Source organism: Vanellus vanellus (assembly GCF_965231255.1).
Source record: "Vanellus vanellus genome assembly, chromosome: 2".
Lineage (NCBI taxonomy): Eukaryota > Metazoa > Chordata > Aves > Charadriiformes > Charadriidae > Vanellus > Vanellus vanellus.
Window position 1 is genome coordinate 112,184,425 of NC_138906.1, and position 25,618 is coordinate 112,210,042.

A 25,618-nucleotide genomic window follows, 5' to 3' on the forward strand; every position below is an offset into this window, starting at 1 on the left:
AACAGTTAAGTGCAATATACAACAGTCAGTATTTTTTAAAATAAAATCAAGTAAAAAATTAATCATGCTACATTGTTTTTTATTACCAACTCGCACAACTAAAGAACACATAGCTCACAATTTTATTTCTTTTTCCATACAATGGAGTCTGGTCACAATAGTATAGATGTGTTATATCTAAGGCAACCTACCTTTGTCTGTTGTAGCTAAACTTATGTTCTCACAGCTGTCTGCAGTTGGAGACAGGTAAGTATCAGCAAGACAGACTTCACATTCAGTTGCATCTGTCTGAGGTGCATTTGCACTAAGAACAACTTTAGGCGTGGTGTAGTGCCCCAACGATCCTCTTGCTGTGTGTAGTACTTCTGCATCAGAAGCAGCAGCCTGACACTCAGAGGACTGTATTTCTTGCTTTGGAAGGACGTCCGAGACATCAACTTTATGGCTGTCCATGCACTGAAGATACACTGAATCTAATTGCAACCCAGCAGCAGTGCAGGAATCTAGCACATCTCCAGTAGTCATGGAATTCTTAGAAAACAATAATAACTTGAGAAGTGTCAGAAGCATAGTTGTTAACTGTTTGTGCTAACAGTTCTAGGTACAAAACAGTCCAAGTTAAATGTGTTTGAAAAATATATCTAAAAGCAAAGTGGTGTTACCACTTTTTTGTAAAGAAAGTTTGGGTTGCTAGTTCAACCTCTAACAAACTTTCAAACACACTGCTATCTTCTACTATAGTCTTACTCTATATGATAAACAGAAATTTAAATGACAATTTCATACCTGCTGCCGTACTGCTCTGGGCAGCATTTCTTTTTGCACAGGACATTCAGTTATCCCTTGATTTTGTGAATCTTCATCACTAGCGTTTCCAGAGTCTACTGTCACAGCCTGGTAAGCGTCAGGAACCTGAACGTTTTCCTTTTTAAAAAAAAATAAGATTTAAGTAACACTAGAATAGATATACCAAAGAAAAAAAAAATAATATTACAGTTGTTTTTACAAATCGCTCACATGCCACTGCCAGGCATCTCTAGCTTCTAGCACCATCACCAAGGACAATCGTTCCCGGCTATGCCAATCCATGTATCTGCCTCCAAGGGCACACACAGCAAGAAGATGGAGGATCTCTTCTTATTCCTACTACATCTTTTTTTTCCCTTTAACAAGGGCACCATGCTACCCTCTTCCCCTTCTGGTTGACCCACTGCCAGATGAGGACTCCAAATCCAGCTCAGAACCTGTTGTACCTACCCCACTGCCTATCTACAATGGCAGTGAAGCAGGAACATCTTACACAAGTAGAGAAGACCTAAGGTCAGAGAGCAGAACTGTTATTCTCACTCTTCAAACCACCACCTATTCCTTTTTTCATGTACAGCTGCGGATTAGCAACTGGCAGCCTATGCAGACTACATATACAGGGTTAACGTCACTTTCCACAGCTTGGAAACTCTGGTGTCGGTTGGGAAATTTCTGAAATTTCAGAAGCTACAGTTCATTTAACCATTTAAATCAATCACACATTCCCATTCTGGTCAAGCATGCAACTGCCAGAATCGCATCCATCGCTGCAAAGCCAAGAAAATGGAAAGGTACAAACAATACTCTTTGTAATGGGGCTAACTGTTGCTCAAAGATAAACCACAAGCCCGCCAGTTCCTGCTCTACACCTACCTTTCACACATTGACCACTTACTGAAGAGACTTATTTACTCTGCTGCAAAAACAAGTCTCTGTGATACTATACACTTAATAAAACTTTGGAGATTGCTAACCAAGATAACAAAGCAGTGATTAAATAAATTTTATAAACTGGTTGTATAATAGAAAATAAGTGCCAGCATGTTACCTTAATAGTTACAGAAACAAAAAATAAAACAGAATCTTCTGTCAGTAGTGAATTAAATGTCTTTTCAACAAGTTTAATCAATGTCTTAAAAGAAAATTCCAAAGTCAAATGGCTTTGTTTCTAGTTTAGAGATGTATTTGCTACCTTTACATATAAAAAGAATCCTCTTCTGTACAGGCTACCTGTTGGACAGTATTTCGGTTTTTCAGGAAAGAAGTAAAACCTAGTTCACCCTGGCAGACAACCCTCAATGATGCTACCATGTTTAAGGGCCACTGGGGTGTTGAGCTTTGAACTTTAAACCTACTTGAAATAAGCCATTTTCAGAAAGCTTCAGCGCTGTACAGCATTCTGAGAGTTTCTGTATGTCAGTGTCTCCTCTTGCTATTTCTGGTTGTATCAGCTGCTCAAAATAGGCTTCTAGTTGGTTATCAAAGAACTCTTCATCATCAATATCATCATCTATTGAAACAGAAGAAAATATCGTATTCATATTTCAAGGACATTTTATGTCACCTGACACACTATCAAAGCTACTCCATAATTTTTAATACATTGAGTTTCACAATACACTCTCACAGTGAGAGCAGAATTATCTTGCTTTTTCCCTTAAAATCACTGTGTCACAAAAACATGTAATTGTTTTGCTGTGTATCATTAGTCACAGAGTAAGACAAGATGACTAAGCTAGCATGTTAACTCCCAGGCTATCAAGTGACCCACCTTCCTTCACATGATCTACACACAACTACTTTCCAACTAGCAAAACGTATACATACTCATAAGTTAAAAGTAAAATATATGTAACATTTTTCAAACTTCACAGAAAGTGACTGAAGCATAGTTCTATACTTCAATGGCAAAAAATGTTCAGTGCTATTACTAAGAACAGTACTATTCCTATTTGCCAAGGAAGAAGTTTTCCAAGACAATTTTTCTATTAACTTCATTTTTATATGCTTAATGCACAAGTGAAGTTATGCAACAAGAAAGACCTCAAAAGACAGTCACGACATCTGTAAATACAATAGGGAGAAACCCAGTAGCCCTACAGGGGCAGGGGTGCTTGATCTCAAGACAGCAGTAAATCTATTTATCACTCTGCCTTCCTTGTTCTTGGTGCATCTGAGGACATACCCTGTCATCCTTCACGTTATGTGCTTAGTCAACTGCATTAATAAAGGAGAGCATGTTTGTACTTCAGCAGCAGCCACTGAAGGGCACAGAAATTTCAAAACTCTTGTTTACTTAAACAGAACTCAAGCTCTCACTTTTATCCCTGCACATAAACTACACTTCCGACTTGGGTGCCACTGTGCATGTGCGACATCTAAAGAGAACAGAAACTGAAGTAAAAGTTAATTCTAACTGCTTGTACACATTCACCATAAAAGTTTCTCTATTAATCTAAACTGAAACTGTAGCTAGGGTTACCACTTTATTAAATGAATGCCCATATTTCTACCTGTATTTTTGATTCACAGTGACTGAGGACTGTTGTTTCATTTTTTAGATTAAACTTCCAACTGTGATTTTCTCTGACAAATTCCATAGCCACCTACTCCTATTACAATTTTAAATTGGCCAGTTTCCCAATGAACAGTTTTAATATTCCCAATATTAGATTTTGATCAAGTGTAATCCTATATTAAATAATTCAGTAAAACAATACCTTTCTTCTCAAGTATGCAGTAAGACCGCGTCAGAATTCTAGACTCAGCTACCCAGAGTTATAAACACACTTACCAGTTAAATCTTCTTCTGAGCTTGCAAGAGATGAGAGTTTCTCATTTTCCAAAAAACTTGAAAGGCTATTGCTAAGATGATCGCTTGAGATTTCACCTTCTACCAGCTTTTCAGTAGGTTCAGATGGACCAACCTGTGAAAAGCATCCATACAGAAACATTTCTAGAGTTACTAGCTGTTGTATAAATTCAGTTAATAACAAACAATTAATGAGGTTAACAATACTCCAATGCTGCGCCCCCCCCCCCTTTTTTTTCCCTACTTATCCTAGCAAACATTCTAGTTCCAATGGACTTTGCCTGCTAGCTTCCAGAATGGATACGCGCAGGAAACACAGGGATCATAAAGGGAAAAGAGGGAAAGAGCATTTGAATGATACCAAATTTTAAAAACCTCAAAAATAAAATACTGAGCCATTGCATTAGAGTTCACACTTGAAAAAAAAAATTGCCCCCCTTCATTAAGCTGCAATTCCAACTCAAAAGTACACAGACAACTCTCAAGTTTCCTATGCTGCTAAAACTGCTTCTTCAGAAATCATACACCCAGATCTACCCTTTGTTGATAATTTCTTCAAATAAGCATACTCAATTACTCATAAAGTAGTATTTCAGCTCAATCTAGCTAACTGTAAATATTATATCTTTTATATACCTGAATCATTTTTGAAAACAGCATGATGTAACGTCTGTTTTGGATTTAGTTTCACATTCTTTGTGATAAACATATCTTTGACGGGAAAAAAGTCAAGGTTCAGAAATTAAAAAATTTGAAAGGGACTTGAATTATGGTTTTCAGATGACAGCCTATGAGCATTCAACTGCAACTCACTGACCACTGTGGCCCCTAGAAAAATCAAATTATTTTAGAAAACTAAATCATTTTAGTAAATACCAGTTAACACATTAAGGAGCACATATTGAACAGCATCTGGCTTCAGCTTGAGACATATTTTCTATACAGGCCATGAGATTTCCCGTTCCTGTCTGCCTTGTATCTCTGTGCCCATAATCGTCAGCTTCTCTAACACAGTAGACAAAAACAGCTGAAGCATAGCCATACCTCTCAAAACCTGCAGCTGCTTGCTAGCTCTGGGATAGACACACACAAAAAAACAACCAAAAAATAAAAAAAAAACACACCACCCAGAGCCAGCAGGAAGATCGTGTTCTTGCAAATGGTGCAGATTTTAATGTTGAGGACACTGAAGTCAGCTGCACTAACATTCCTCAAAGTAATTAAAAAGTACAAGGGCAAGTCAAATCAGGTTGCTATTGTCTAATCCAAAAGCATTCCAAAAAGTTCCTCAAAAGGCTTTTCACTGAGCTAAACTACAATTGGGATAAAATGTAAGGTTCTCACACGGATAAAGAATAATAAGACAGCAGAGGCTAGCAGCAAACAAAAATTTAGAAAGATTAAGTGGAGTCATGCTCCCATGGTACTCATTATGTTGTGATATGCAAAAAGGAGGCAAAGTGAGGCATGTCACATTCAGCATGCTAGCACCGTTACAAACTTAGGGGATACATGACATAAAACAATAAATACAGTTCAATTCCTTCCCTCCTCCTCTCACAGAATTAAGTCTAGTACAAGATTAATATTTAAAAAAAAAAATTAATTCCACTGTATTTGGAAAAAGGTTTCACCTTGTTATTCTTACTGTCTGGAAGAAAACATAATCCAGTTGACAAATCTGGAACAAAAGAACATAGCGTAATCAGTATTTTATTATGCTCTTACATTATACTACTAAGTGTTAACTATTCTACAGGATAGCAGACCAAGCCTCTTGAAGATCCTGGCATACACCATAAAAATAACCCTGAAGCATACATGTTATCACAATACCAAAGTTTACATGTTCTCATAATAATGATCAAAATATCTGGGAGTAATTAAAAAGGCAGGGCTTCATCAGGACTAAAACTTTAAACATTATGAAAGACAATTACTGCCTTAAGGATTTCTATAAGGCAGTGCAAAAAACTAAGGAGTCCCAGGTTGCACTAGCAGAAGTAAGAACAAATGTTCTGTTCCACTGTTGCATTTCGCCTATTGGGCCAATTCTTTTTTTGGATCCCATGTAGGCAGCTTGTCTCTACATTATATCCAATTGCCAGTCCCACAAGGCAGAGAACATTTTAGACACACGCATACAGGTTTTAGCAAAAAAGGTTCCTAATTCTTAAATAATAGATGGGAATAAAAGGCAGTTTCCAAACTAGAATCCTAAACCTTGAATAAACAACAAGTTTAAACCAATTAACTAAACACAGTCAGGCACTATCAAGTCCAAACACTGGGCAGTCCCAGTTTTCCAAAGCATCATGATTTTTGTAGCTATAGTTACTGCCTCTTCCCTCAAGACTATAATAATAAGTGACTGAAGTCAACACTTCACTGCTAGAAGTGTTTTATAAAGGCCCACTTATATTACAAACCATAGTACTTTCTAATTGAACATGTTCTCTATGAAATTATTAATACTTACCTCATGAAAACCTATGCAAATATTCAGGTAAAGCTTAGGAAAGGGTAACAACTAGAAGTATATATTTACTAAGTACATTTACAGTACTTTAAGGAATGAGCAGAATTTAATCACAGGACTGGCATTAACAAAAAACCCAAACAAGTTAATAGCGATAGCCACACTTTTAAAATAAATTACAGAATATTACTTTGCTTCTACTACTCTATTAATACTTCAAAAAAGCACAGTTCTCATAGCAAGTATTCCAAACTATTTTTTCATGCATCATCTCAGTAGAAAAGTAGTTTTCCAGTTTCTATGACTGCAGTTAGAGATCACCTATTACAAGATGCAATCGGGCAAGAAACGAGACTTTAGTTAAAATATAATCTCACAGACCTACTCCTATTGAAAGAGAAGGGGTAGAAAACAACTTACACTTTTCCCACAAGTTCCTGAAATTAATTCAGATTCCCACTAGCATTCTGATTATGGTATTTTATAGCAAGTATTCTTTCATCAGCTTCTTGTCTAGCTCTGTACTTTACAGAATCTAATAACATGATGTTAACAAGCTTTCTCCATTTTCAGTTTGTTCAAAGAGATTCTTTTTCAAAACCCTATGCCATAAAACAGTGGAACAGTCAAGAGAAGACACCTTTAGCATAAAAAGCTAATTACACTGAGAATCAGTATACAATTTTTCTCAAATTTTAATACCTTCCATTCGTTCAAGTGGCAATACCTCGAATAAGGCATCTTGACTGCATTTTGAATGCTCAATGACATTCTGATCTTGCTTTCCGTGTACTGAGTGGGATTCTTTCAAACTAACAGAAGTTGGCTGAGGTTCTTTAACTTGTGTAGCAACTTCCCTAGAAAGAGAATTACTTCAATGAGAAAATCACTCAGTGAGATATATAGATCAACATCAGTATACAACATGTCTCTATATATAAAAATCCGATAAATTCTCCAATTTTAATCCATTCATCTCTAGGAAGTCAGCCGTTCCCATTAACATAGACTCTACAGACCTATTACTGTAAAGCAAAAAATACCAAGATTACAAGGGCTTCAGTGTCACAAACTGAAGTGTGAAACAAACAGCGAAATTTAATGTAACATATGCCTCTCTACTTTTCTCTGTGTGTTCCTTTCCCTTTAGTTTCTGCAAAAAGAGGGACAAGTATAAGGGGAAAAGGGTCTATTCCAGGCGAGTTCTATGATCCATTTGAGAACAAGTTAAGCACTAGACAAGATTTTCCTAAGTGTGCAATATCAGCATGCCTCTTCTAACATTAAATTAGGGACTACATCATAAGGAACATGACTTACTGAAATTCGATTATAGTCCTGTTAAATAACAGCTTTTATAATTCTGCAGGAAAGTTATTTTTCACTTCTGGTTTCACATGACTTCCACATAGGCAGATAAGCTAATCATATAAGATGTTAAAATTTCCATACTGAGTGAACTGAACCATACTTTTGCTTTAATATTTCAAATGTCAGTTTTCTTTATATTTCTAAAAGTCTGAAGTGCAATTATTCCGTGTTTTGGGGTTTTTTTTTTATTTGAATACAATCAAAAAGCAGACTCCCTCTCTTATTCTTTCTTTTCATAGGGACATACTGCCTATAGTGCAATTTATCAGTGAGAAAGATGCACATTGCAGTCTCCATCACAACAGTAGGAACAAATTTGATCTTGGTTAGAATAATATACACAACAGCTTCCAACACTTAGTAACGCTTTCTAAATTATTTCACTAACACTAGTTACTTCCTAAATAGCAATCACTGAGGCTACAAGGAAGCTAAATTTAATAGAAATTGATGTTCCTTTCTGTATGCAAACTGCATGATACATAATTTGAACAGATTTAAATCAGTGCAAACTATCATTCACACACATGAACTCAGAAACAGCTTAATTATGGAATGTAAACTAGGTAAATACAAGCCAGATTCAAATAAATCAGTTAATTAATCACACTTAGGGAATTTTTGATTAGTGTGACAACAAAACAAAGTATCATCATTTAAAAGAAAAAAAAAAATCACTTCTAAAGATTTAATCCTGTCACAAACATGAAGCCAAATTAGTCAATTAAACAGCAGAATTCTGTTCATGTGGGGCTGTACAGGCTGTGTTACCATTGCACGGGATGGTTCCACATAGCCTGCCACTATCCCTCTTCAGAAAACACAGAGGAGCTGTTCTATTAGGAAAAGCTGCCCAGGCTGCCAGACACTGTAAGCTGACATGCTAATGCGCAGCTGAGCTCTCCAGTTACTGCCATCAAAAGGCCAGTAGTAGATGCTGCTGCTGAGCAAACCAATTCTGAAGTATTCCATAACTAGCTTAAAGTAGATATAAATCTACATACTACGTATCAGTACGTATCAGTAAGACGTGCATTTTTAGAACAGAATTAGATTTTAGCCATCTCACTTACGTGTCATCATGAAAGCTGAGGGCAAATCTCCCAATTGGCTCAGGATCTGACCGACTACTGTGAGAAGATCCTGATGGAGGTGAATATTTCCCTTCTAAATAGGATGCACAGGTATCAGAAAGCCTGTAAAGGTGGGGAGGAAAAACACACAACAGAATCATTCTAATATGCACCTCTCCTGTTTTCCAAATAATTGGAAAAAATTAATCATATTGACAGCCACTCATCTCCTGTAAGTCCATTTATTGAATTATTATTATTCAAATATTTTAGCATTTTCTAGCCAATCTGTATTTACAGGTACACACATGTACCCTGAATGATCCTCTCCACTCTTCTGTAGCTCTTTAGGGAAATACCACATTATCATTTTTAGTGGCTAGTGCTGTCCCATTTGGAACACACACTTGTGGAAAGACAGGGTATAAAAGCCTGATCTTGTTAAGTCACAGGACAGCAGTTAAGTGAGCAAAGGCTTTTAATTGTTACTCTTTGCTCTAGCCCTTGCTGAACAAATCATTATAAATTGTGTTAAATTTTAATTTGTACCTGTAACACTAGTTTTTACACTACCCTTTCTAAAATTAGCCTGATTCAGGTAAGTTAAATGAATAGTAATAGAGTTAAGAGAATACACAAGTTAAAAATTTATTACTCCCTACATGACTTCAAACTTGAGTATGCTAAGCTGAACAGCTGAGTTAAAAGAAACTTGATAGTTTTGTTTTTAGACTTGTAACAATTTTTTTAACAGGTAATTTCAATAAAAGTTTTCTATGAGTTATTAACATAATGCAGATTTTTTCACTGCTAATACAATCAATCCTACGGTTGCTGATTAGCATGCCACTGATTAGTAAATAGTTTTACCATCGACCAAGTAATCTGTCAAAAGTATTTTTCTTCTCCAAAGTTAAATGTTTCAAACCACTCAACTGTTTTTCATGTTACTAAGTGGTATTAGCTGATAGTCTCACCTGCTGGCACAGCCCATTTTACTCCTGGCAACGGTTGAAGCTGCAACAGGTAAGCCAGGGTTTGAGAAAAGAGTAACATTTTCTAAAACGACACTTGCACTGCTATTCAGTGAATTGCCCAAGAAGCTTGGAAATGTCTCATCGGCAATATTTCTGAAGTCTTCCATCATCCTGTACAAGTTGCTTAAAATAGCACTCTGCTTGGCAACACAATCAGCCCTGGTCCAGCAGCATCTGAAAACAGGAACAAAACAACTACACAGTTACACAAGTCACAGTTAACACTGTCAAAAATACGTTATTTTATACATCACAGCCAATAATCTTTGGCAATCACCCCACTTTATCCACAAACTTGCTTAAAAATCATTTGCAGTCCTCTGCCCCCAAGCCTTTTGGGGCGAACCACAGAGTTTTATAGCCTTCCTGGACTTTCTAAAATGAGCAACACTCCTGCAAGTTAAGAGCACCGGCGCCGCAAGACGCGCCAGCCTATATTTAGCCTGTAAAGCTGCTTGGACCCAGCCAGCCTTCCTCCATTTCCACAGCAGCGAGCACCTGGGCAGCAGCGAACGCCGCGACGCGATCGCCTCCGGCCGCCGCTCGCCAGGCAACAGCCTAACTCCACCGGATCTCAGCAGGGAAGGCCCGGGCCCTTCCTCTCCCTCAGCACTCCGTACAGGCGGCGGCGGCGGCTCCACCCCCTCGACCCCGTCGCAGCCCGGGGGCGGCCGGCACGGGGAGCGGCTCGAAGCCAACGACCCCTTCTCCCCGAACGGCCGGAGATCGGCCCTGCTCTGCCCGCAGCTGCCGCGGCCAAGACCGAGTGGCCCTGGTCCAGCCCGCGTCCCCACTTCCTCCGCTACTCGCCTGAGAGAAGAGGGAGGCACCGCGGCCCAACTGCCACAACTTCAAACCGCCGCTCCCGCCACACGCAGCCTCCCGCGCCCGTTGCGTTGCGCTGCGCTGCGCGGGCCAACCGCGCCCCGCCCACGCCGCCCCGCCGCGCTGCGCAGCGCCCCCCAGAGGGCGGGCGAGACCGCGCGTGCGCAGCGCCGCGCCGCTCACCCTCCCAAACTTTCACCTAGCCCGCCCGCTCACGCACTTCGCGCTTCGCCCTGCAGCGCGCGCCCCGCCCGCCCCGCTCCCAGCCAATGGGCGAGCCCCAGCCAGAGCCGGCGATTGGCCGGCCGGGGCACGGCAAGGAGGAAAAAAGTTTGAGGGGGGGGGGGGGTGTTAAGAGGCGAGAAAGGTGGATGCTGATTGGAGCAGGGGCGCGAGGCCCCGACCCCGGAGGTGGCCGGTCGTCCGTTAGACCGTGAGGCTGGGGAGGGCTTCTTCCCTGTGACTGGGGCGGTTTGGGGAGGGGGACGATGGCTACTTAGGAAGGAGCCCTAGGAGCTGTATGGTTGGGTTTTTTCCTGGTACAAGTAGAAGGGCAGTAAGAGAAAGATCAATTGCTGTATTGAAGGGAGTGACCTTTTAAAGGGTTAAGACAGAAATTCTCTGTCAGTGGCTTAAACCTTCAAAAGTGTATTCTGCTGCTTGCGTACCCAGAAATGGTTTGTTCTGTGTTAGGAATGAATCCCAGTATAACAAGAAAAAAAAAAAAGAGATCAAAACTTTTTTTTTTTTAATAACTCATTCTCTCACAGAGGAATATTGTTACTTCTTACTCCCATTTAAGCCTTATTTTTTAATCATGTAACATTTCTGTTGTTTGCCATACAAAGTATGGCATGGTTTTATAAAAGTTAACTTTTCGGTAAAAAGGTCTAAGTACCTGCTTTTACTAAACCTCCCACCCACCCCCCCCCCGGTTCTCTTTCTGCTAGCTGAAAAATCAGCAGCCTCCCTCCCTCCACACGGTCAGCAGGCACTCCAGAACACTATTGTTACCCCTCATGTTTTTTCACTTAATTAAAACTAGATTCCTCAGAGATAAATCAAGAAACAAACGTGGTGTGGAGCAACTAGTTTTCAGAATAGAAGTAAAAGGAATTTGCTATCCTTTTGGAAGAATGCAGGTTGCCCTCTCCATTACCCTACACGAATGGTCCAGTCCAGGACACAGCATACGCCCATGGTGAAGCACAGTGAAATGCGTGATTACACTTTGGGTGTCTGCTGCACAGAGCCCACCTTTACCCTTCCTCACCCCAAGATCTGCTGAACAAGCTCAGCGATTACCTCCTGCACAGCAACGCTACTCCCTAGCAATATCACGGAGTCATTGTCCAGTTTTATCCTCCCACCTGTCTCGCAGCAGCCGAAGCTGGCGGCAGCGCCAGCACGCTGATCCACAACAACGATGGCCCTGCGCTGACACATCAACAAAGGAGGCTGTTAAGTCAGTACTATTACTTCAAAATGTTTTTAAGTGAATTATTCAATCACTGGAAAAGAATTATGAGATAATTTGAAATCCAACAACTCTAGTAGTCTCTGCAGACCTTCAACACACCCTTGAGAAAAGTCAGAGCACACTGGCAGAAAAATGTAATATGCAACTGCGCATCCAAAATAGCACAACTTCACAAAAGCAAAGCTATGAGACTGGACACCTGAATCAAATAAGCTCCTTGATCGGGAACCTGGTAAAAAAAAATTTACAAGAGAAAACATACTAATACAAACATTTTACAGTAAGTTTATTAGTCAACCACAATTATAAAATTTGAATATTTGTACAGCAAGATGGAAAATTTTTAAGTAACCAAACACTCCAAACTAATTTGCTGCAGTATACACAGGAACGGTTTCTTCTTTCTTTTACAAGTTGATCCAATATCATCCTTTAGTTACTCAACAACTTCTTGAAGGCATGATTAAGAACGTATTTCACATGTCAGTGCAATATACAAAAAGAAAAACAATTCAAGACCATACTAAACTGATTTAAAAAAAAAAAAAAAAAAAAAAAAGGACAGGCACATTGAAGTCAGCTACTCCATAAATAGCTCATGGTTGATACTGTTTGTATATGTTGCCATAGTGCAAAGGGTACAGAATAAAATGTTCCTTTGATACACAAACATAAAAAACACGTTCCAAATGTTGTAGTTTGTTTTGCAAAACATGCATGAAGTTCCCAAATTTTTTTTTTCAAGTCTTCTGTACAAGAGAAGAAATTACATGGCAGACAGAAATGGAATCATTTGGAAGCATTCACAAACACCAGAATAAGGCCCTTCAGAGTTTAAATAAAGTAATGTGTTAAACCCCTTCATTCTCAGGTAATAGATTAAGAGGCCGAGATACACATCGTCTGCGAGGGTGAGGATACTGGAGGCTGGCAGTGTCAGCATCACAAGAGTGCTCTATCAGAGGAGGAGGAGGAAGGAGCTGGGCGTGACTGGACCATCTCGATCCAGCCCGTGGGGAATCCAGAGGGGGAAAGAAATACCTGAAACAATTAAGAAAGGAACAAAACACCAAAACAAAAAAAACAAATCAAAACAAAACAAAAAAAAACACAAAACAAAAAAAGAAAAAGAGAAAGGTAGTAAATACAAGGAGAACCAAAGGGGAGAAAAGACATGCTGGAAAAAAAAAAAAGGCTTTAGTATATCCATGCCAAAACCAATAGAACATAATAGCAGAAATCAAGGCTTGTAATTCAAAACAAGACAAATCTGGAAATTGTTCTTTAAAGCAAAATAATAGTCTTTTCCACTAAGATTTATAGAAAAGAATAGCATTATAACAATCCTAGTATACATTTTTACAAAAGAACAGACTGCTTTGGAAATCAAAAGGATGTTGTAGCACAGCTATTAACAGGCTTTCATTCTCCCAGAATTCCTGCCATTTGTTAACAGAGCTTTTAGTAACGCTTCATTTCCGACACAAAATATACATTAAATATTATCCAAGTACATTTTCTGCATATGCATCTAATTCAGATTAACTTCACAGCACTTTAGAATAGACGTAAAAACATCATTGTTTTTACAATACTTTAGGTTTAATATTATACATTTACAGAGAATAACTACTTTCAGTGAAATACAGTCTTTGTATGTATTTACATCTTTCTGCAAAATCTTCAGAGTAACTTTAAGATTCCTGGTGAGTGCAAGACTCAGAATTATGCCATTTCATGTCATTTTTCTGCTGTTTTTATTAGAACTTACCCGTAATACTTGTGCATTTTAGTATAACTATATCAGATACCTACAGAAGTTTTCTGCCTTGTTTACAGTTCTGTGGACTTACATAAAGGAACAGCTATACAACTAATGAAATTATAGGGCAATTCACAACAAGCTGCATTTTGGTTTCAATCTTTGTATGGCTCAAGCGTTTGCGTTTTTTAGGATACGATGCTTAGAGAATTTTAGTTACTTCATGGAATTATTACCACAGGAATGTACGAGTACGTATCACAAAAAGTACTTCTCTTAGAATGATGAAAGTATGACAGTACTTACAAAACATTGATTTGAAGTCGTACTAAGGTATAAGTGAAGCAATACCAAACTATTAAAAGCTATCGTCTGTACAATTGTCAAAACACAGTTTTCTTATTCCTTTAAAAGTAACAGTTTCATAAATTACAAAGCAGTTACAAACTTGTGATGTTTAGGAATCTTAATCAAATGCTGAACGCTATGAAATGCAAAACAAATTAGTTATCAAAACAATTTCAATGAAAATTACTTTAATAGTCACTTCCCTCTTCCCACCGCAATCAGGGACAAAAATTCTCATTTTTAGTCATGAACTAGTCTTTTAATTTGACAAGCTTCAAAAAAAAAAAAATATCTTTTGATGGAAGTTTGGGGGTTTGGGTTGTTGTTTGTTTGTGGGTTTTTTTTCCAAACAAGAAGCCTCTCCAAGTATTTTTCTATCAGGAGTTCCAACAATATCCAACTGTGCGGGCTAGTACAAAATAAACGTACACAACGTGTTTTAAAAAGGCTTTTTGAATAGCATTTAGTAGTTAGCAGGCTGCTGGTGTCTTGGGAGAGGTCAAACGGCGTTGGGGAGGGGAAAAAGGAGTTCGTTTTCCATTCCTGTGTGCATGCAACAAGCAGCAAAACACCAAAGTTACTCCAGTTAGCTTGGTATCAGCTCTGCTTTCTGTTAAAAAGGACATAATACAAATGGAGAATGGAAATTGTATCATAAATCTAGACACACAATTACATCAACATAACAGTAGAGCCCTACTGACTTATTTTCCAACAATCTACATCACCTATTCTGACACTATTTTCATTACAAATCCAGTTTGGTGATCATGCTTTAACAAAGTTCTCCAGATCTGCCTATGCCTTAACTCTTTTAAGTGTTTAAATCTATAGACCCTGAAACATAACATATACAGTCACAGACAAAATAAATTCTGTGTAGCATACCAATTTAGTCAAATGTCAGTACATAAATCCTTATTGTAAGCGTTAACACACTAAAACAAAAGCTAGCAAACTGTGCTTATGCAATTCAAGCCTATGTGATTACGAAAGAAAACATTGAAAGTGCATCTTTTTTATAGTAAGGCTCAATCCTAGGACAAGACACCATACATTTTGAAATTCCACAGCCACAGACTTAACTCTGTAACAGAATGTCAATTCCAAATTGGAGCTGAGAATAATTTATTTAAAAAAAAAAACACAAACCACACTTTCAAAATATAGAGCAATGGAGGGAGTCTAAAATAATGCTAGAAGTTTCAGTTTCACAAGGGCTTACTAAACATGGAAGCCCTTCTCTGTTCAACACAGCTCGGGATTTGGAAGCCAAAACTGCCATTCAGGACTGATTGCTGAAGGGGAGGTGAAGGCTACTCTCCAAAAGCAAACTGTCATAGTACTTTACAGATGAGCATTTTAAACTGAAAAAAGCCATTTTAGTAGCTGCACATGGATGGAAATGGAGGCTATTTTGAAAAAAATAAAGGTGGCCACAGAACTTGGAAGCTGCTGCTATAGAATTTGGCCACATCTAGTCCTTACATAGGACACATCCTGTATAGTTGATTGTAAACACTCGACCATACAAATGCAGGGCTCAGTATATTTCTAGATTTCAGTGTGCACAAATCAAAATGGTTTTCAGAAGAGGCAGTTAAATTTACCTATTAAACAGAAATTAATACAGAACAAAAACATAACAGAGAAAGCAAGTTAATCTGCTGTAAGAATGCCATAGGAGGAAGATTAAAAAAACAAAAACTTTTATCCAATTGATGTTACACCTGCAAAAATGCAAATAAACCAACACTAGTATATGATTCCTGAAATCATACATTATGAAGTATCTTTTTCTCCTTCCTTTCCGCTACATTATCCCAGTGAAAACCAGAATTTGTTGCTGCCATTTTTGCTTCACTTTTAAACATGCATCTAAAACAAAAGGGCAGTTACACAGCAGTATGATGAAGTTTCTCTTTGTTTGAAACTGCTTCAGGAAAGTTATTTTTACTAATGTGAACGGACTAAAAGTAAAAAAAGTTGTTTATGTTGCTTATTTATACAGAATGATTCAGTACAGCTTAGGGTTTTGTTCATTTTCCTCTTAACACTGTCATAACGGAAATCACAGAACAAAACTAGAAGAGCTTGTAGAAGTATTTGTGCAATAAATTACACTGTACTTGAAAAAAAAATATAAAACATACATGAAAGCTCAGCGAAATTCAAAAACTTACGAGAAGAGACTGAAATTCAGTCTCTCTACTAATTAACCTACCTGCTGGCAGATGATCCATTTAGTGAATTCTGTAGACTTGTATTGGCTGAACCTAGAGAGGCATTAAAAATTCCCTGCTGAGAACTACCATTCACCGGACTCCCGTTACCTTTCAGTATACCAGTACACTTCCAGTTGTCCATGTAATTAGCTGCAAATATAGATATAATAAAACCTGTTAGTTTCCCTTCTGAAGCTCAGCGTTTGATACAACTATGATGTTCAACTGCTATGCGCCTGGTGAGAATTAGAATTGAACTTCAATACCAATATATAAATTCCAAACAGTTGAGGATCTGGCCCTTTATCTCCCTTTCTCTGACACTCTCTGCTTATCCACAATTTAAAACTCAGTTTTGTTCAGTAGCAAGAATGAGTTTCCTTTATTAAAATACTGAGGAACAATTGAGAATGGATGAGGAATCTACCACTGGATTTTTTTTATTGCTTTTGGAAATTTAAACAGAAAAAAGCCAGTTTGCCTGAACACTGTGATTGAATGTATATTTTCCGGTTTTGGCAGCAGGCAAAGATAGTAATACAGTACATGTGTTAATTTTAAAAATGTCAACTCTACATAATTCTAGTCTGGTGAAAGAATTAGAGGTTACAGTAACAACTATTCACAGCAGCGTAAATCATGCAAGTGTTCCAGCACAGAAAGTTATTTTTTTCTGAAATGTAAACAGAAATACAAAAATGTAACATTCGCAAAACTAAAACGAGCTTTTACTCCAAAATTATTTTTTGAGTAAAGTTTCTTACATATATGCAGCATACTACAAAGCTAATGTATTTCAGGTGAGTGACCTTACCCTTCCAGAGCCTAACGCAGCCATCATCACCAGAGGAGGCAAGCACTGTGCCTGTAATATTCCAGCTCACTCGCCACACCTGGGAGTTGTGATTATCAAACTGTGCTACAATATGAATTTCAAATTTTGTTAATCCTCCAGATGAAGTCAATTCTTTCCTGTTTAAGAGAAAAGTGACAGTTATGCACAAAACTGTTCAAAGGTCTGGGCTTGAACATGACGACAGAGGACTACATTTTTCAAGTTTACGTAACAATTGTTACTAGATTAGGTGTATTAAGAGGTACTCAGACAAAAGTATAGAATTGCTCACAATCTTGTAACCTTAAAAATCAAGCTGCTAAAAAACAATCCTGCATATGTTACTACTTTTGCTTTGCAGATACTATTAAAATAAGACCATATAGTATGTACCACATCATACCAAACTAACTTCCTTTTAAGCTCACCTTAGAGGTTTTAGAGTGAAAATTCGTACATCTTTGGTTGCTACAGCTAAGATGTGGAAGGATCTTCCCAGATTTGGAGCAAATGCAATATCATGTACAGGATCTGTGACTGTCATCAGAGCTTCTGCTTTTGCGTATTTCCTGTACAACATAAGAAATTAACTTTTAGTGCCATCAAAATTGCCAGTGGTGCAAATTATATAAGCCAGTCATAGTGGAACAGGGGAAAAGGGGTTAGTATACATGGCGAGACTTGCAAAAATAAAAATATTTTCATACCATAAATTTAAGTAACAATTACAAACCGTTTTCTTTAGAAACTGAGTACACCACATACAGTAACTAACAGTATGCTGAATCATACAACAAAGCAAGGATTCCAGTACAAAGAACATTTTTGTTTACAGTTGGAAGAGGGAAATAAAAACATGCTTCTGTTCACAAATCTAAAGGAAATTTATGTCTCAGTAACTTACTAAATTTTCTGTGCTTGTAAGCAGACCACTATCTGCCTCCTTCGCCGTTTGATAAACATATATTCCATTTTCTATTTACCACCAAATAAGTTACGACTTTTCTTTATTGCTAATGGAGAGAACATTGTCTGAAGCCTGACATAAATCCAGAAAACACCTTCCCACACCAATCACACTGAATAAAACACAAGTTCTCTGTCATCATTTAACTAAAAGTGGTTGTGCACATGCTTCCTGGCCTTTTCTAGTTGTGAATTCTTAACTGTACAAACTGAACTTCTACAGAACACTAGTAATTCACAGGACTTTCTGTCATTATAAACATGCTTTTAAAAGCATTTTAAGGTTGTCTTGAACAAAACAGTCCCTAGCGCTACACAATTCAAATTTCAACTTTGCTCTATTAATTCGTTGTGCAAAACCAGCATATAAATTAGTAGGAGCAGAAAGAACAATTCTCCCTTTAAAATGCTAAGAACACTGGCATTTCTGCACTACGACAGAACAAAATTATGTCTGTTAACATCAGTCACCATTCTGAGGTCTCCCTCTCCTTTCCCATCCAATGGCTCAGAGACAGAATTAAGGTATTATTTACTACTCCACTCTACATCTAATGACAGGAATAAAATAAAAGGCTATATATTACAAAGTACTTTAAGATCCCACAAATGTTATATATTGTCATTTAGCATACCTGGTATTTTCATTATATTCATAAATTTGAACCTTAGCCAATATATTTGGACTGTTGTCATCACTTCCTACAGCTATCATTGGAGAATGTGCTCGAGAGCTAAAAGGTGAAAATAAAGTTACATTTACAAATTATTTCACAGAAAGTACACCAAGCCATTTTTTAAATTTCAGACACATTATCTATAAAGAAAACAACACAGTAACAAAAGAAATATCACAATGGGGGAAAAAAAAAAAATCACAAGGACACATGAGTAAGTTCATTCACAGTTACCTGTACAATCTCCATGCTGTTGTTTGGCAAGCCCATTATATACACCCACTAAAGTGAAATCAGTAGGGAACATTATTTGGCAATTCAAGATGATGCTCCCAGAGAGTAGGATTGATTTTATATATGTATCTCCAGTCAAGTATTTGCCACAAGTTTCATTGTACAGTCTGCATTCTTTGCAGTACTTTCAATGGTTGATTTAGTCAGATTTAATTCACATTTGGAAGACAGATTACAAAAGTTAAATGCAGATGAGTTCTAGTTTTTAAATCAACTTTTAACCCCATCCCATGCATTAAAGTGAAAGCCTGTACTCTGAGCCTTCAGCACAGACTGCTACTAATGAATAGAAGAATAACTGGATCAGCGGGACACAGACCACTACGCCTATAGGGAAAGCCATTAAGTGCTTCTGGACAAACAGAATGCAAAGCAGTTCAGCCCTGAATGGTTTTTCCCTTCCTGTTACTGCTGGGGAAGGATGTGAGATGGGAAGCAAAGGAGAAGCTCTGCTTTTATGTGTTCTTCTGGTTGGGGACTACCCAACCAAACTCCTCTCTGATTCCTTCCTGTTCAGGCACCTTGAGCCCCTGAGGACACAACTAAAAGAACAACTCTTAGGCTTTGTATTTGTGCTAGCAAGACTCTTGTGGTTCCTAGCACTCTTGCACTGGCAAGGGTGCGCATCCTTGTTAGGGTGGTCAAAATTATTACCTGTTACAACATCTTACTTAAGGAAAGAAGAAAGAGACAGGAATTGTCCCTTTATAAGCACTTTCTCTTGTGAAAATTCAAGTTAAATTTTGTGGGAAAAATAAAGAGCACTCCGTAACTCTTTAGCTCATTACTTGTTAGAAATAATTAAGCTGAGAATATTTCCTCACAGAGCACATGTGGACTTTTTGTAACACCTCTCTGGCTCTGCCAAACTTGTTATACTAGAAGAAACGTTAGCAGCTTGCTTTCAGATCCAAGTAATGTATATTCAGTCTTCTCCATGCATGTTTTAGGATTTATTCTACAAAATTTCAGAAGTCACTCTCTGGATCTTCTGCTTAAACAGTCTAAAACAAAACGTACAGTTTTAGTAACATACCTTGAAGGATTCCAAGAAATACAACTGCAGCTTAGCTTACATGAGATTTCATGCTGCAGTGACCACTGACTGAGATTCATCACATCTGGAGCTTCATAAATCCTTACAACTCCATCTGCTGAACAGGTTGCTAACATAAGACCCATATGCTTGGGTGCAAACTTCACATCTGTAACAGATGTCCTACTGTCTACCAGAGTGGTCCTCTTTACCTGCAAAGAAAGCCAGAAATTCTTGAAAAAAATGCAAGAAATTTCCATCAAAAATTTATTCCCTAAAGACTGCTAATGAAATTCTGACAATACCATTTCAAAGGATCACTTACCTCTTCTATCAAACTAAACAAACAAAAAAAAATCTTTATACACCAATGAATTGGACAAATGACAGATTATTGCACTGATGCAATTTCAGGCATCAAGAGATACACTCACAGGGGTATCAAAGGTCTGATACCAAAAAGAGTTGTTTAGATTATGCTCTTCAAAAAAAAAAACACAAAAAAAACCATAACATAAGTATTAAATACAAGAGTACTGGCCACAGGCAGTTTGAAACTGTCCTCTTCATTCATACTGGTGACAATATTAACTGTGACACCTAGCAACAGTGCTGCTGAAGTTTACCACAAAGCATTTTCTAACAGAAGCATCAAAACAAGTATTTCCAATAAGGGAATAGGTAACTACAGCAGCCATTTGACAGGAAGATCAGTTAGGTTGAAAGAGGAAAAAATGGTAAACATTTCTTTTTCAAATTGTCTCCTCTCCTGCCAAGAAAGTATGAGTTTGATCTGAAAACTATGCATCAAAACTGCCTCCTGCACGTGGAAGTCAGCTTTCGTACCCCACCGATGGTCCTGACAACCCAACTTTTCACAATTACATATTTTAATGTTAGAAAACTTTAGTAGAAAGTAGAAAACTGCAGATATTTTAGCAACCTAAAACAAAATAAAACATTAGAGGCAGGTATCCTGAGTTATAGAAGATTACACATGAAGAATAGCTGCAAAATAATCTGTTTAGATCTAAAATTCCCTTGAAGTGCTACCCAGAAAATCCACTTCTGAGGAAACTATTTCCCCCAATACCTGATCTGTTGTTTGAAAGATGAAAAAGAACAGCATGACAGTTTCAAACGAGCTTTTTTCACAGAATAAAAACCCCACAATTTTAATTCTACTATAGATGGGAATTCATGTCTGCAATTTGTTTTCCAGGGAACATCTTATTAAGAAACATGTTTAGTAGTGACCTGAATTAATTGTAATTGATTAATAGTAATTAATTGTAATTGAATTAATAGCAATTGGCTTGAATGATGCCATTTAGCTGTTTTCCCCAAATGCTTTAAAAATACTTGCTCTATGTTGGAGTACTGCCACAAATTAAGAAAAAATAGGCAAAATCAGGAATACTTTATATTAACAGAAAAGAAAAGGGTGCTTTCTCTGTTTCAGGAATAGAAGGTATGTTTCATAACCAGAAATGTCCTGTAACTTGGTATTCAGAACAATTTTCATGTTCAGTCTTCTGTTTAATTCTGGAACTTCAACAGTTTAAAGCCTCAGCCCACTATGATAAACAAACAAATCAATGAGTCACAGTAAATCTGTTTATTTGAGAACATGTAGAAACTGTAATTAATATGTTAAAGTCTCACCCAGTGACTCTGGCCTCGGAGTTTATCGTTTGACTCTCCCACTATTTCCTCCCATACAGCTGCTGTTCTATCAAAAGAGCAGGAAGCCAGGACCTGCCCAAATTCAGGATGGGCCCATGTCACACGCCACACAGATCCACTATGTGTCTGCAAAATAACACCAACAACATTATAGAGAAACATACAGATTGTATTAGTCCAAGTGATCATACATTTTCATTACTTTCTGCAGAAGCAGAAGTAAATCCTAGGAAGTAATAAGACTATTCCTTTGAAACCTATGTTCTTTTCTAAAACTCAAAGTTACACAACAGCTGTTGCATTTGTAAGCATTGCAAAGTTTTGTTGATATTCGTTAATGTTTAAAATGCAATTATTACAAGTATATTTCAAGGCATTATTTATTACTCCTTTAAACCGTAAGTTCCAAACTAAGATTCTGCCTTGACACAAGAAGTACGGCTTTTTTTCAATTTTCAGCCATTACCATGCTCACTTCTAGCTTGCCTGTACTCTTCCAAAGCACATGCAGAGCATTACTTATCTTCTCCTTTTTTTCATTAAACTCCTCTTTCATACCTAGTCAACCTAATACTTCTTTTTTCAGAGAAACGGAATTCAAAAGCTTCACTTGCATTTCCATTTACAGGGATTGTTGTACTGTGGTCCTATTAAATACAAATTTAAGGACAATTCAGAAGCTGAATGCACTAAATATTCTGATGAAAAAGAGAGTCTATATGACACAGTTTTCAAATGTTTTGAGGAAAAAAAAAGATGTCAGATGATGTAACGTTTAATAGCCAGACCTCTTCCTTTTTCTTTTTTTCTCCTTTCTCTCCCCCAAGTCTTACAATATGTAAAAAGAAAATATTAATTAATAATAAAGGTAGTTTTCCAACTGCCTAAACACCAGTTACTGCTATGTTTACTGATAACAAAGTCTGTCAACATAACTAACTACTAATAATGTAAGACTGCATGCTAGCCTCTGCTTTAAGTGAGAGGCATTAGAGATGTTTTATAAAAGCAGAGAAAAAGTATTTTACCGTAAGAAATACAGGATCTACAACAAACCAGGAGTATTTCTACTCTACAAGTCAGCAAAAACTAAGCATGCTTCTTCAGAAACAAAGTAGAAATTATTATTTTAACTGTGTTAATTTTTATAAATACAAACCTTCCAGCTGGCAGTGCAATGCCAATCCCCATTTTCGCTTTTGTCCCAGACCTATTGAGAAATCAAATACAAACATAAAATTTGTATATAAAGCTTACTAAGTAATACTACAAAACGCAGCCATTAAAACATACACACACACACATCCCCCACTAAACGTTTTCATCTGGAAATCTCTACCCGGCTCAGTACACAACTGCACTTCACTCGACCTTGAAAATATCCCTACTACAAGCAGGGAGAAGAGGCATACACGTGCAAAATGCACTATGGTATGAAGTCTATAATTTTTAAACAGTAAGTTATTAACAGAAGACAAATTATTACAATTCTCAACACTTCAGTCACTCTGTTCCATGAGTACACTACCCGGTTTCACTCTAGAGCCCCATGATCCTCACCACAGCATGTGCTCAGATCTGGTGGCAAAACTCTGATGCAGCTCCTAGCAATCATCCCAAACACAGAGCAGGGCAGCAAAAAGAAAATCAAGCTAGTGGGGGAACAGATCCTGTTTCTAATATTCCTACCTTGTTTTATAACCACACACAAGTGACTTAACCTTTTTTCTCTGGATTTTCCATACATCTTGATCATCTTTGTGATTTTTTTTTTTTTTTTTCTGAAAAACTGTGGAGGAATTCATATGGGTAACCAGATGAAAAACACCTCAAGAAGCCTGGCATCCACTCCTGTTTGTCACTCATTCACTATGTAACTTTACTGAAAGTCACCTCACTTTTGCCATTCTGGATATCTAATACAACCTTGGTTGTTACCATCATAGCCCAACTTTGTAACCTCCCCGACTGCTATCCTGCAGGGCCCACCTAGTGAGAATGGGCCAGATATACATCACTGCTATTTTGCAAGTGTTGTAAAACTCTGGTTAGAATAAGACTTCTTAAGAGAGTCTTATAAAGGATACTGTTATGATTGGAAAGTAACATTACAATTGCTAAAGGACACAGTTTTTGAGTTCTACCTACCTCTTGGCATCTTTAGGAACATTCTTTTTAGGCTGCAAGTTCTATATTGTCAGTCCAGATCAAAGGCCGACATGGTTTTGGCTTACCTTTTGGGGGACAGTGGTGCTTTTGTGATCAGGGAGAAGGGGCTGCTCGCTTGCTTTTAAGCCCAAGCTACATTTGACATAGCTTTCTGTGGAAAAGCAATTTTCTCAACCATTTACCTGGTCTAACAAAAGACATGACTGCTCTCTGCAAATTAAATTTCTTAAATCTAACCGCGTGACACCTGAATTCTTGTCACTATGCGCAAAAAAAAGAAAAAAAAAAAAAGGAAAAAGCAATTAACTTCCCGTCTACTATTATTTTATACATGTACAATGGAAGTTCCCGGTATTTTGCAGTTTTCCCTCATCTGCCAGAGCACACGCAGAACGTTTCAGCCTTTTTGCTTATCGGCGCTTCGTTATGGAACAGTAGCTTCTCCCCTCACCGTCGGACACAGCGGGACGCGGCCCTTCGCTCCCCGCCCCGGCCCCGCCACCCCAGGGAGCGCGGAGCGCTGCTCCGCCCGGTAGGCCGCGCTACCACCGGCAGACGCCGCGACCGACACCGCCCCCCCCCAAGGCCGCGGCGGCTCCCGCTCACTTTGACGCTCTGGTCGCTGGAGCAGGTCGCCATGCGCCGGCCGTGGAAGTCGAAGGAGACATCGTGGATGAGGTCGCGGTGATCCGCCGCGATGCTGCGAGCCACGAACATCGCCCCGGCGGCGCGGCCGCCACCGCCCGCTCGCTCGCTCGCTCGCTCGCTCGCTAGCTCGGCCCCGGCGCGCGCCCTCCTCACGCGGCGAGGCGGGGCGGCGCAACAGCCGCCAGAAGCCGCCGCGCGCGCTCGCTGCTTTGCGCCTGCGCGCTGCTCCTGGTGAGGCGGGCACTGGGCCGGGCTACCCGCGGGGGGCGGGGGGGCCGTAAGGCAGTTAAGGTAAAATTGGTCTGCGAGGATGTGGGAGGGGGTGAGCGGACTGTTGCGAGGGGCGAACAGGCCCTGCCAGCTCCTAGAGCCGTGGCTGTGCACCCCCTGGTCGGGCGGCCTTCCTTCCCCCGGCCTGTGTCGCCTCTGAGGCCTGTTCTGCCCCGAGGTGAGCTGTAGTTTCTTGCTCCGCGGCCTCGTGAAAGTGTATGGGATGCGACCAGTTGCCGTAGCTCAGCGTAGGGCCTTCCCTCTTTCTGCCAGGGTCATCGCCATTTCCCTCTCATAGGAGATAGTTTAGTCTCTTTGCATTACCTTCTGACAGTGTTGGAGGTCGCTGTAATAATGCGAATCGATAAGCAAGCACAGGAAACATTCAACATGGCAGTGTATGATTTATTTCATTTATTTATGCTTTACTGTATTAGTGAGTACTGTTGTCCCAAAGCAGGGTCGTTTACCCAGTATGCAAAATGCCACCCTACACACAGAGCAGAGGTATTTATTTAAATCATTTCTGCACAAAGATGGGTGCCAGGTGGTAATCAACAAAGCTTGCACGCCGGTCTGCGAACTCCTCGGGATATTTATACGGTTCAAAACACAGAAATACACACCTTTAGTTACAATTATTGGTTAGTACCTTATCTTAACCCTTTCTATTGGTTAGTAGAGTCTCTCGCTTTCGTTTAAAGCGACAATGTCCTTTATTGATGTGCGCATGCTTCAATACGGGGGAGGGGGTAGGTCTGTTCCGTCTCTTAATTGAATCGGTGGTCGCGGCCCCTCACTGCCGCCTTTACCTTTCC

General features: G+C 38.8%; 2 protein-coding genes across 3 annotated transcripts in view; both read right to left on the reverse strand.

The window, feature by feature from the left end:
* The window catches only part of CEP192 (centrosomal protein 192), a gene marked incomplete at its 5' end in the record, with an annotated part of 76,244 nt that extends 64,394 nt beyond the window's left edge, over positions 1-11,850 (reverse strand). Inside the window, 10 exons of the mRNA XM_082499212.1 lie at positions 192-531; positions 787-924; positions 2,163-2,317; positions 3,602-3,734; positions 5,254-5,300; positions 6,801-6,955; positions 8,543-8,665; positions 9,520-9,753; positions 10,078-10,389; positions 11,678-11,850. Coding sequence (XP_082355338.1) covers positions 192-531; positions 787-924; positions 2,163-2,317; positions 3,602-3,734; positions 5,254-5,300; positions 6,801-6,955; positions 8,543-8,665; positions 9,520-9,753; positions 10,078-10,389; positions 11,678-11,850 — 1,810 coding nt within the window. The remainder of the gene's footprint in view (positions 1-191; positions 532-786; positions 925-2,162; positions 2,318-3,601; positions 3,735-5,253; positions 5,301-6,800; positions 6,956-8,542; positions 8,666-9,519; positions 9,754-10,077; positions 10,390-11,677) is intronic.
* Positions 11,851-12,430: 580 nt separating this feature from the next.
* SEH1L (SEH1 like nucleoporin) lies at positions 12,431-24,627 on the reverse strand. Of its 2 annotated transcripts, none has more exons than XM_082480055.1 (9): positions 24,489-24,627; positions 22,873-22,923; positions 21,693-21,839; positions 20,028-20,239; positions 18,656-18,754; positions 17,483-17,623; positions 17,034-17,191; positions 16,219-16,369; positions 12,431-12,925 (listed from the first exon to the last, which is right to left on the reverse strand). In XM_082480055.1, exons 1-9 carry the CDS (start codon positions 24,597-24,599, stop codon positions 12,736-12,738), a joined length of 1,260 nt encoding a protein of 419 aa, XP_082336181.1. In that variant the 5' UTR covers positions 24,600-24,627; the 3' UTR covers positions 12,431-12,735. The 2 variants fall into 2 exon arrangements, with proteins under 2 accessions (XP_082336181.1, XP_082336182.1); XM_082480056.1 differs by having other exon boundaries at positions 12,804-14,604.
* Between the last annotated feature and the right edge of the window lie 991 nt (positions 24,628-25,618).

Excerpts from the sequence above, each read along its gene's own strand:
- SEH1L (XM_082480055.1), bottom strand. The coding sequence starts at position 24,599 with ATGTTCGTGGCTCGCAGCATCGCGGCGGATCACCGCGACCTCATCCAC. Across the intron at positions 17,624-18,655 it reads GAATATAATGAAAATACCAG|GAAATACGCAAAAGCAGAAG; the intron begins GTATGCTAAATG and ends TATGTTGTACAG. Across the intron at positions 17,192-17,482 it reads TTCACTCTAAAACCTCTAAG|GAAAGAATTGACTTCATCTG; the intron begins GTGAGCTTAAAA and ends TCTCTTAAACAG.